Source organism: Podarcis erhardii (genome assembly GCF_964252035.2).
Source record: "Podarcis erhardii genome assembly, chromosome: 12".
NCBI classification, from domain to species: Eukaryota; Metazoa; Chordata; class Lepidosauria; order Squamata; family Lacertidae; genus Podarcis; species Podarcis erhardii.
In genome coordinates, this window is record NC_138513.1 from 28,990,798 (window position 1) to 29,002,929 (window position 12,132).

The 12,132-nt window shown below is 41.9% G+C and overlaps 1 protein-coding gene across 4 annotated transcripts in view; it reads left to right on the top strand.

Annotated features, from left to right (window-relative positions):
* Positions 1-12,132, top strand: part of DNAH11 (dynein axonemal heavy chain 11) — a 146,555-nt gene that overhangs the window by 60,944 nt on the left and 73,479 nt on the right. For all 4 annotated transcript variants that reach the window (XM_081881816.1, XM_081881818.1, XM_081881817.1 and 1 more), the window contains 10 exons: positions 844-921; positions 1,900-2,032; positions 2,971-3,098; positions 4,354-4,502; positions 5,327-5,477; positions 6,237-6,368; positions 7,604-7,777; positions 9,010-9,214; positions 11,407-11,572; positions 11,884-11,986. In XM_081881816.1, the coding sequence (XP_081737942.1) occupies positions 844-921; positions 1,900-2,032; positions 2,971-3,098; positions 4,354-4,502; positions 5,327-5,477; positions 6,237-6,368; positions 7,604-7,777; positions 9,010-9,214; positions 11,407-11,572; positions 11,884-11,986 (1,419 nt within the window). The remainder of the gene's footprint in view (positions 1-843; positions 922-1,899; positions 2,033-2,970; positions 3,099-4,353; positions 4,503-5,326; positions 5,478-6,236; positions 6,369-7,603; positions 7,778-9,009; positions 9,215-11,406; positions 11,573-11,883; positions 11,987-12,132) is intronic.

The window sequence follows — 12,132 nt, forward strand, 5'->3', positions numbered from 1 at the left end:
TGGGTTAAACCACAGAGCCTAGGGCTTGCCAATCAGAAGGTCGGCAGTTCGAATCCCCGTGACAGGGTGAGCTCCCGTTGCTCGGTCCCTGCTCCTGCCAACCTAGCAGTTCGAAAGCACGTCAAAGTGCAAGTAGATAAATAGGTACCGCTCCAGCAGGAAGGTAAACGGCGTTTCAGTGCGCTGCTCTGGTTCACAATAAGCGGCTTAGTCATGCTGGCTACATGACCTGGAAGCTGTACGCCGGCTCCCTCAGCCAATAAAGTGAGATGAGCGTCGCAACCCCAGAGTCGGTCACGACTGGACCTAATGGTCAGGGGTCCCTTTACCTTTACCTTTACCTTTACCTCTCTTATAGTTTTTTGGCCAGCTAATTTGAATTCATTTTGTGAGTCTTGCTGCCCCTTTAGTTGTTGTTGTTTTTTTCTTCTCTTCAGTCCCTGAAAAGGGACTTGTGCACTTTAAAAAGATGCCTAGAAAGAGGAGTTTCGCCTACATTTGCCACCCGTCCTGTAGTTACTTGACATCAAGCAGTCGGTGACATTTGACATTAGTGTTTTCTTCATTTTACCAGGATATGGTTGTGTGGCTTAGCAAACAAAAATGGATGGGGAGATTTGTTTTCATTTCTTGAGGCTCATTCATTAATTCAAGTCTGGGTGTAGGGCCTTGAGAGACTAATGTGCCATCTTCAGGTTATCCTGTTTGAAGTTATTTGGAGGGGAAAAAATTCCTGACTACAAGAGAGGGTGGGAAGCTGCTTTGTGGGAGGTAATTGGTGTCGGTGGTAATGGGAGGACAAGGAAACAAAACCACTGGCTGTGTATTAATTCTGTTTGACAGATTGTTCAGCTTGAGGAGCTTCTGGCAGTGCGTCACTCTGTCTTTGTAGTCGGAAATGCAGGCACTGGAAAAAGCAAGGTACAGCATGGTGCTTTAACAGTCATTTTTTTATGGCAGATTTTACAAATGGGGGGAAAAAAGCAGCTCTACGCCAGCTGGCACAACACTGCATGCTTCTCTTCAGCCATCCCCCTCAACTCTGATTTTAAAGTGAAAAGCTGAGCATTGTTATGGTCAGGCTAATCATGACAGAGATGTAACTTTGCCCCCGCCCTTCCTGAGACTCAAACTACCCAGGGATTAGTTCACACACATCAACCACTTAATTAGGAAAGGATTCCTCCCTTCCTCTTTCAGCTGGTCACCCAGATGGGAAAGACAAAATCCAGTGGAAAAATAAAAGTTCAAGCGTGGGTGTGTTTAGGGGGCGGTAATGATTTGGAGTGGCTTCCTTTTATAGTGGAAGCAGAGGCTCAGCAGGAGCAGTCTGGAATACTATGATTCTGGGACCTCCCCCCACAATTATTCTCTCTCAGGAACAATACTTCCTCTGTTTGTTAGTTTCCTATTATTCCTGCTCAGTCTCAAAGCCTTAAGAAAGTGCAGTAGTATTTAGGTAAGTTTAATGTAGGTTTCTAGAGCCATTGCTCCCACATCTTTTTCATCCCATTGTCATTTCTCATCAAAAGGTCTTACAGTTTTTAAAATTTAATCTACTTCTGAATTTTTATACCCTACCTTTCCTGCAAGGAGCTCAAGGTGGTTGTCCCCAGACTCAGAAAACAGGGCTCCATAAATCCAAACGTTGTAAACTGAGGGTTGAGTTCAGACTAAGGCAGTGGAATTTAGGATGCATTAAAATTGGGGGGGGGGGTGTTAATCATGACTCAGCTTGTCTCTTTGATTTAAGTGGGAACTAGTTTAATCTGGATCTGCCCCCAAGACGTTATGGAAAACTGGGAAAGCAGTGTCAATATTTATATAAGAACCTAACACTTTCCCCCAAAATTGAAACCTGGATCCTAACAAGAGAGTCTTCTCCTGGCTGTTCATCAGGTTCTGAAAACGCTGAACAGGACTTATATGAACATGAAGCGGAAGCCTGTTTGGAATGACTTGAACCCCAAAGCTGTGACTACTGATGAGCTCTTTGGTTTCATACATCATGCTACTCGAGAATGGAAAGATGGCAAGTAGAGGATATATTTTAATTACTGTAACATTCACCGCACATTCTTCATGTTTTCCTGCAAAATATCCCTCAACTGATGTTTATTTTGCTAGGATATTCATACAGAGAAATCACGTGGTGTAGGCTTCCTGGGGCCACACCGTTTTATATTGCAGGCGAAGGGTAGGAATGATCATGCTTGAATAATCCCAACTTTTTTGTTCTTAAACCCTTTCTTTGCATACAAAATGTAGCATGTTAAAAAGTTTCTGCTTACCCTCCTCACTACTTTTCTACATGCAGGCAGTTATGGAGAAGTATTCTTCCACACTTGCAGTCTGAGGTGCGATGGGAAGGTGGGAAATGAGGTGGAATGGCTGGCACAGCAGTAAATTAAACTGCAAACCACGCCCCCTCCAAGCCGCCCGGTTGGGCACTTACCTGTGGGCGTGGTGTGCCAGCCAGGTGAGTGGGGCAGGGGGCGTAACGCCCCCTGCATGACGCAGAAATCGCGTCCCACCCACAGCACCTCCCCTCTTGGATGAGGAGAGGCTTTATCAAGCTATTTGCCTGCACAATCTTACCTTCGTCATCATATACTCCATGTCCTCTCTCAGCTGCTAAAGTATTCCAGGACTGTGTTACACAGTTCTGCTGTCAGCACTGTGGTATACAGGTAGGACTGCTGAACTTGATTCTGATGTCAGGATGTATAATCTTTTCCCCTGCCGTATAGATTACGTTGCCTGGACCCAGAGGGTTCCTGCTTTTGAATCCTGTCCTCCAAGTATAATATATGCTTTCTGTAGCCAGAACAAAAAATTGGGGAAACTCCAGGACGTACTTGGAAGACTTTGTGCCCAGGGTTCTTTGGACCCCAGTTGGATTTTTATTTTTTTATTTTTCATCATTTAAAAGTTCCTTTGCCCAAAACATATTTGCCTCCCGTTTTTCAGGACTCTTCTCATCTCTTTTGAGAGAGCAAGCTAATATGACCCATAATTGGCCCAAGTGGATTGTCTTAGATGGGGACATCGATCCTATGTGGATTGAGTCGCTCAATACTGTTATGGATGATAATAAGGTGAGCAAAAAGCAAACACGTTCTCTTTTCCCATTGGACAACTCTGCATTTTACCTCTTTCTTCTTTGTTTCCTCATTTTTTTCCCTTGCTATACCTCCTCCATGTTTCTGATAGGTAGAATGTTCACCCCATGTTTTACATGGCATCTTTCCCCATAGTCAGGGTTCATCCACAACCCCATTTGGCCTGCCACTTTCCCCTGGGAAAACCCGTGGTTTACTGCTGAATCAGACCAACTGGCAATCAAGTTTCCCAGGACAAAACCATTCAGACCCATTCCTGGAAAGCACAGGGCAAGCCTTTCTAAGCACAGGGCAAGTGGAAGTGTGGGTGAACCCTGTGTCTTCAAAACCAGGCTGCATTACCGGTACTTTCTTGCATTCTAGTACCATTCATTAAAATTAAGGCCCATTCATACGTTTCCCACCATGTTTAACACAGCGTGGCAAACCCCAGTCTCAAATGAATGTTCTCATGCGTGCTAGGGCAGAGGCTGAAAATATGTGTTTCTTGCTGAAAACAAAAGAGTTCCTAAGTAAATCCAACCCTTGGTGATTGCAGTTGCTTATACTCTAGTTAATTCAACATGCCAAGTTCAAACCTGGGTTTCTGATCCTCTTTTGTTGACTTAGGAATTGGTGATTTGCTTGAACTCACAAAACTGAGTTCAGATGTAATAGGAAATTGCCGTATGTTTAAAAGTTGAAGTGAGTGCTTCTAAACTTCTCCTGGCATATGGCGAAGGACAGGAAAGAGAGAGTATGTAAATCAACAGGTTGCTATAATTTGTTCCATGAAGTGGGAAACCATGGCCTTCTATAACTTCTTATCGAGTCCTTTGTGTAGCTCAACTTGTATGGAGAGATGAGTTGTTACTTTACATCTAAGAATATTTTTCACAGCAGTAAACCACAGCTCTCTTTCTACACACAAGTGCATCTCTCCTAAGTAAACCAATTGTAAGTTATGTGCAAGTAGTTTTTGAAATTCATTTGCCTTGAAATTAATTTGAACTGTTATCTTGTGTTTTCCTCACCCCCTGGGAATTGGTGGCCTTCCTTATATATAAATTGTGGCCATGCGTATTTCAGAATGCAGAATTACCCTTATGAAGGCCAAAGTATATTTTAATTTTAACATAGCATTTAAATATTAACAGATCTTTTTACAATAGCAATTGTCTGATTTATTATCAGTATGCAAGCCGTGGATACAGCTGTCAGGATAACTTGATTCTGTGCTGCTAATGTCTAGGTGCTGACTCTTGCTAGCAACGAACGGGTTTCTTTGACACCATCCATGAGACTGCTGTTTGAGATACACCATTTAAAAACAGCCACTCCTGCCACAGTATCTAGGGCGGGTATTTTGTACATAAACCCACAGGACCTTGGCTGGAATCCGTAAGTACCTCCTATGGTTCAGTTAGTAAAGCATGAGACTCTTACTCTCAGGGTTGTGGGTTCAAGCCCTATGTTTGGCAGAAGATTCCTGCATTGCAGGGGGTTGGACTAGATGACCCTCTTGGTCCCTTCCAACTCTACAATTCTATGAGTATGATTCTATGACATTCTGCTGTCAACTTTAACTGAATTTTATGGAAAAACAGCTGGCATATGATGGCTCAGGCTTGATTTATATTTCCCTTTTTATATTTCTCAGTTGTTGAAAGCGACTTCAAGGTTTCCATGAGGCTAACAAAGTCTTCCAAAACTCTAAAATAGAAATTGTTGTAAACACGAATGTTGGAGTATAGCTAAGAAATAAGTTTGGGTTTTTTTGGCTCTGCAACTTTTTGGACCGATGGCACAAACTTCTGATTTAGTTAGTTTTTAGTAGTTTGTGGGTTACAGATATTGTAATAAATAAGAAAATAAAGCCTGGGATTTTCCTCTAGTCACTTTCCAGTATTACTGCACACTAGCAATTTGATGTTTTTATTAGTTTTCACAGTAATAATACTCTAATGTAGGAATAGCCAACTGGTGTCCCAGAGGGCAACTCGCTTTCACTTGGCTCCCAGCACTTCAGAGCCCAGATCCTAGTGCCTTTTGTGCTGCTGCCATCCCAGAAAGCATTGCTTGGCAAAAAGTTGTGCCAATTGTGGCTCTCTTAAGCCAGTTAGGCAACTATTCCTGAATTTTCTCAGCACTAACAGGAAAGTAATTGTAAGTCCCTGCACTGATCCAGCAAATCTATGCAGAAACCATTGTGCTTTCTTTTTCAGATACGTTGCAAGCTGGATAGAGACAAGGAGTCACCAATCTGAAAAAGCCAATTTGACAATCCTCTTTGATAAATATGTTCCTCTATGCTTAGATCAGCTCAAAACTAACTTTAAGACGATCACACCCATCCCTGAGAATAGCATGGTTCAGGTATGCTTTTACTTGTGCAGATACTATTATTATCATCATTGTCTTCATTTATGTAACCAACCCATCTTTCTGCAACAAGGTGTGCTATAAAAACATATAAAAAGGCAACGAATAACACAAATATGCTACAAGCCAGCTTCAAGCTCCATGTGTGGCAAAGGATTCCTGCATAGGGGTAGTATTAGGTGATCCTTGTGGCCCCTTCAGCTTCACACTTCTGCAGTGGATTGGAGTTGATACAGACAGAAAGACAATAAATGAGCACTCTGTATGTACAGTTGTATGGAAGCAGATTACCACAGACAGCTTCACCCACATGATGCTGTGTTTTCCAGATGTCTGAAAAAAGTCTTCAGTATGATCTTCATTAGAGTTACATTCATGTTTATTTATATAATTGGGGAGTGGGTAGCTCAGTGCTACAAAACAGCAGCAGTTAGCTCAGTTGGTTAGAGTGTGGTGCTGATAATGCCGAGGTCATAGGTTTGACCCCCATAAGGGGCCACCTGCATTTTCCTGCATTACAGGAGGTTGGTTGGGGTCCCTATTGACACTGCAATTCTACGATTTTATGTTTTGTATGCAAACTGTCTTGGGAATGTCCAGGAAACACCCGTGCTTGAAACATTGGAGAGACACTACCAATCCCTGTACAACTAGATAGCCCAATGTTCTGACTTGATATAAGTCAAATTCCTAACTACTTGTAACCTGCAAAATATTTTTAATGTTTTGTTTTTGCTCTCTTTCGTTATATAGACACTTTGTTCTCTCCTTGACTGCTTACTGACTCCAGAAAATGTGCCCCTTGATGGTCCGAGAGAACTGTATGAGACATATTTTGCCTTTGCCTGTGTGTGGGCATTTGGTGGTGCTGTCTTTCAAGATCAGGTAGGCAGGAAGCAGTTTGCTTTGAGCTGTACTTGGATAAGCAAACTCTTCTCTTCCTCTATGACAGGCATGTCCAACTCCCAAGAAGCTGCGATCTACTCCCACTATTAAAAAACTGGCAGTGATCTACCCATTGGATTGACCAAAGTTGTTGAGCTTTTTTTGGGGGGGGGGGGAGAATTCACCAAAGTTGAGCACTTTGGGGGGGGGGACATACAATTGATCAGGAACTCCCCACGATCGACCGGTAGATCGCAATCAACCTGTTGGACATGACTGTTCTGTGACATGTGCAATGAAACCATAGTGAAAATTCACTTGTTTGTGTCTCAGTGGAGAGAATCAGATGGCAGTCTCAAGTGTTGGAGATGGTATCTGTGTTGGGGCTCAAAGCCCAAGAACTAAGGTCATGAATCACTAACCTCCCATAATTGCTGAAAGGAAGAATTGGGGTTCTAAATCCTAAAATGCAAGGAGAAAACGGCAATGGTAAATTTTTGGAGGGGAACTGATTAAGATTGCCACTGAAGAAGGAATTTCTTGCTTCCAACACACTTTGAGCAGTATCAACATATTGTTGCACACCAACCCCATCTCAAAGTGGTGCAAGATTCCAGGGGTTCGAGTCACTTACCCAGGGTTCCAAGAGGAAACATGACACAGCACAGACTGTGGTGTCTTTATGATATATGGTTTAGTGGGACGCGGGTGGTGCTGTGGTCTAAACCACTGAGCCTCTTGGGCTTGCCGATCAGAAGGTCGGCTGTTCGAATCCCTGCAACGGAGTGAGCTCCCGTTGCTCTGTCCCAGCTCCTGCCAACCTAGCAGTTCAAAAGCACGCCAGTGCAAGTAAATAAATAGGTACCACTGTGTCGGGAAGGTAGCAGCATTTCTGTGCACTCTAGTTTCTGTCACAGTGTTCAGTTTGGGATGTTTAGCACATCTTCTTTAATCTGTAAGGGAAATGTTCATGGCCACTAAAACGATGTGCAGAAGCAATTTATTTGACATAGAATTTTCAGTATCTGGTTTGGTCTTTCACAAGAAGATGCCAGCTAAGTTTTTCATTCTCCCCAGTGGAAATGGTTACCATCATTGGGGCAATAAAGAAGCTCATAGTTTCATGTAATTTGAATAATTTTATAAGCCTGTATTTAACCATCAAACTTGCTACGTACATTGAACAATTTACACACAAACACCCCAAAACTAAGAACCTATTTAAAATTTTCCAGCTTTCTAATTATCAAGCTGAGTTTAGCCACTGGTGGCTGAAAGAGATGAAAGCTGTGAAGTTTCCATCACATGGAACCATCTTTGATTATTACATTGACCCCAAAACCAAGAAATTCCTGCCCTGGAGTGATAAAATTATCAGTTTTGACATGGATCCGGATACACCATTGCAGGTAAGCACATGTTTAATATAAAATGAGTGCATGCAGCTTTTCATTTTCTCCTCTGGTGTTTTCATTGTTTCCCGCTCATTGGAAAATGAAGCTGTTGGGGAGTCTATTTTTGCATGTACAGTGTTACCTCGGGTTAAATACTTAATTCGTTCCAGAGGTCTGTTCTTAACCTGAAACTGTTATTAACCTGAAGCACCACTTTAGCTAATTGGGCCTCCTGCTGCCACCGCGCCGCCAGAGCCCGAGTTCTGTTTGCATCCTGAAGCAAAGTTCTTAACTTGAGGTACTATTTCTGGGTTAGCGGAGTCTGTAATCTGAAGCATATGTAACCTGAAGCGTATGTAACCCTAGGTACCACTGTAATGTTAGTTTTAGTGTGTGTGTCTGTATCTGATAATGAGAAGAAACGTAATGGTCTGTGGTGGGGGCTCTTTTACAAAGATTAACTTTATTTCTTTACTTACTATACAATGAAATAAGTTAACGTTTTATCAAGAGGGAATTTAAGGCATAATGGTTACCCTGTTAGGGGTGGGCAGTGATTGCGGCCCATTGCATCCTGCTCTGACACGCCTATTTAGGTGGCCAGCCATTGGGAAACCCCCAGGCTGGCTGCGGGGCACGGTGGGAGTTGCCTCCAGTCACCAATTTGAAATCAGGCCATGCATGTGAAAATGCTCTATGTTCACATCTAAGCATACATAAGGGACGCGGGTGGTGCTGTGGGTTAAGCCACAGAGCCTAGGACTTGCTGATCAGTAGGTCAGCGGCTCAAATCCCCACGACGGGGTGAGCTCCTGTTGTTCAGTCCCTGCTCCTGCCAACCTAGCAGTTCGAAAGCACATCTAAGTGCAAGTAGATAAATAGGTACCACCCCGCCGGGAGGGTAAACAGCGTTTCCATGCGCTGCTCTGGTTCGCCAGAAGCGGCTTAGTCATTCTGGCCACATGACCTGGAAGCTGTACGCCGGCTCCCTTGGCCAATAAAGCGGGATGAGCGCCGCAATCCCAGAGTCGGTCACGACTGAACCTAATGGTCAGGGGTCCCTTTACCTTTACCTTTAAGCATACATGCTCCTAGCAGTCACTTAGATTTTCACCCTTCCGTTGCAGAGAAATGAAAATCGAAGCACCTAAAATGAATGAAACTATTTGTTTTTATTTTTAAGAAAATACTGTTTCAGTGGCATGTTAATACAAAGCATATTAACGTAAGTCCTTTTGATGCCTCAGGCAGTCCTTGTTCACACATCTGAGACCACGTGTCTCAGATACTTTACAGATTTGCTCTTGGAGAAAGGCAAGCCTGTTATGCTTGTTGGAAATGCCGGAGTGGGGAAAACAGTATTTATTGAGCAATGCCTTGCTGGCCTCTCAGAAGATTTCCTGGTGTCCAAAGTCCCCTTCAACTATTACACCACATCAGCAGCACTACAAAGTAAGTTCCCAAGCAGACAATGTTGCATGTTGAAGTCTGGTTACAATGAGGGAGTTGGCTGTTTATAAATAATCAAAATTAAAAGAAAGGGTGTATTATAACATGAATTAATAAAAACGGATTACTCAGAACAATCAAATTATGCTCATTTTGGTCCCTGATTCAGCCCCCAAACAGTGGGGCGACACAGCAGTGGGCATATGCTGGCTTCCTGTGTCTCCTTCATTTGCCACCAGCAAGTGCCTGTTCTGGTTGTCATTATTATTGTTACTATTTATTAATTTTGTAAACTGCCCTTCATGCTAAGATCACAGAGCGGCTCGCAACATAAAAATACAATGTGAGAACACAAAATACATAGTGAAACGAGAACACAAACGAACCAGTAACTCCCCTTCCCACAAACACATTTGAAAGGCCATAGAATGTTAATCAGCCCAAAGGCCTGGTTATAGTGAAACATTTTTTGCCTGGTACCTAAAGGTATTTAATTGTTAAATATATGGTTGCCAGGGACACTGGGAGTAGGGAATGGCACTACTACCACCGATTCCTTTCCAACACTGGACGCTGTACAGCCAAAATACACCCACACTTTCTTTGGACAGGTTGGATTCTTTTGGATAATATTCAACTTCTTCACGACTTTTAATGAAGGGTTCCTGAAACTGAAAACCTATATGCAATTGCATGCCTTCCCCCTCCCCCCGCAACAGATCCTCTTAGTGATGAATGCAAAGTTTTTATTTCAGAGACAGAAAGTGAAGATTGCATTTTATTGACACGGGTATGGTGTATTTTACACTCCCACACATTTCATGGATAAATTTAGAGTGCTTCTCAAATATCTTATACCTCATATCACAACTAAAAAGCATTACAGCAGCAAGCAACACCAACTAGTTAATGCCATTTTTGAGAACTATAATTCAAGCCTTTAAGGCATTAAAACACGCCAGAAAGTTCAGTATTACTCTGTTGGTTTGCCTGCTGTTTTAATAAGATTATTGCAGCGCAATATGTATTAAAACATTGTGTACCCAGTATTAGTATTGGAACAATGATAACTGTTAACAGAGCTTATGAAATACTCCACACAAAGGTTGCATTCCCCCCCCCCAACTTGCTTTTGTGTTTGCATTCAAATATCATTTTCTGCTATATTTTTGGCATTTGTGTAAGAGAGAGAAAAAGGGGGAGGAGAAAGGCATTAAAGTTTAACAGTCTTTAAGAGAAATAGTTAATAACGTACTTGGTGCGGTTTTCTCAGGAAATAGTTAACAAATATATTTCACAGTTCTTTCATTAGCGCCTGCTTGTATTTCAGAGCTAACAGGCAGGATTAAATGTTAATATGCAGAAGATTATTTTTTCTTAAAATCTAGTTCATTCCAAGATAGAAACCACCCAATACCTGGTACTCTGGAAGGCCTGCCTAGGACCCTAAAAAATATGAGTGTAGATCGGACTACAGCAAAGCTTCCCATGTTAGTGCTGGGAAGTTAATCATGCTTTAAAGTGATTAATAACCAGTTACTGTATAAGTAACTTTAATAATAAATGCTGCTTCACAGCAAGAAAACAACAAAGGCTAGTAATTACATTTGTTACTGTAGAATGCCTTGTTTAGGAGGGCATTTAATCCAGGTTGCCAGTGGGCACATATGACCCTATAACAAAGGCAGGCAGGGGGTGGGAGGGCAATAGTCATAAAAGTGCATATGCACGATCGTGCAGCCTGCTTCCATTCCTTAAACTCTTATCAGTATTGAGCCTGAACTTAGCCAGTGTGGTTTGAAGAATCACTTGTGCCTAACACCATAGGTTAATACCGTTCCCAACAAATGGTCCAGATTTGGTGAGCTCTGTCTTTTCCAGAAACGCCAGCATAACGAGTAGCATAATTTATGGCCACTGCATATTTGTAACTGCATTTGGAGTCCCCTTATGGGCTTACTATGCCCATGATACTCTGCACTACAAAGTGAGAAGGATCCTTTTCACATCACCAATAGAGTGGAAAAAGTTAAATGCACTGCTGTAACAAACGCGGCTTCTGCTTTGATTTGGAGCTGAATTTGAGTCCCTGCACTGTATACCTTTTATACATTTCTGTCTCTTATTTGTATGTTGTCTAGTTACTAGCCTCTGCAGTATTTTACCCAGTAGTCATGTATCATAATCCATTTCAGAGATTCTTGAAAAACCATTGGAGAAAAAAGCGGGTCGTAAATTTGGTCCAGTAGGAAACAAGAAACTGGTTTACTTTATTGATGATATGAACATGCCAGAAGTGGATGCTTATGGAACAGTTCAGCCTCACACACTGATTCGACAACATATAGATTATGGACATTGGTAAGTGACTCCATTTTGATGTTAAGTCAAACTTGTGTAATTTTTGAACGAACAAGTAATTCTGCTGATAAAAACTGTTAGTGCAAGTTTGAATCAACTGATAAGATAAATTTTAGATTTTCCATATCTGGATAATTGTTAATTGTCCTACTGCTTGCTCAGATTTGTCCTTTATATCTTTGTTTACATTTTAATGTAAGCTGAATGATCTGATACCTGTGTAAATGAGTTCTGTGTCATCATCATTGTGGCGTCATCTATAATAATTGATAAATTAATTTTAGATGTTTAAATTTTTTTTTCTGCCTCAGGTATGATAGACAGGCATTAACTGTAAAAGAAATTCATAATTGTCAGTATGTTGCCTGTATGAATCCAACGGTTGGCAGCTTCACCATCAACCCGCGACTTCAGGTAAGGTTGCAAATTGCTTCATAGAAAACGCAATAAAGTGTATGCTTAGAGATTCTCGTTACTAAAGCCTTGACAGATTATTTAGACAAGATCTTTGTACTGCATTCACAAAATACAGATTGTGGTTTGGAGTAGAGTTGACTTAT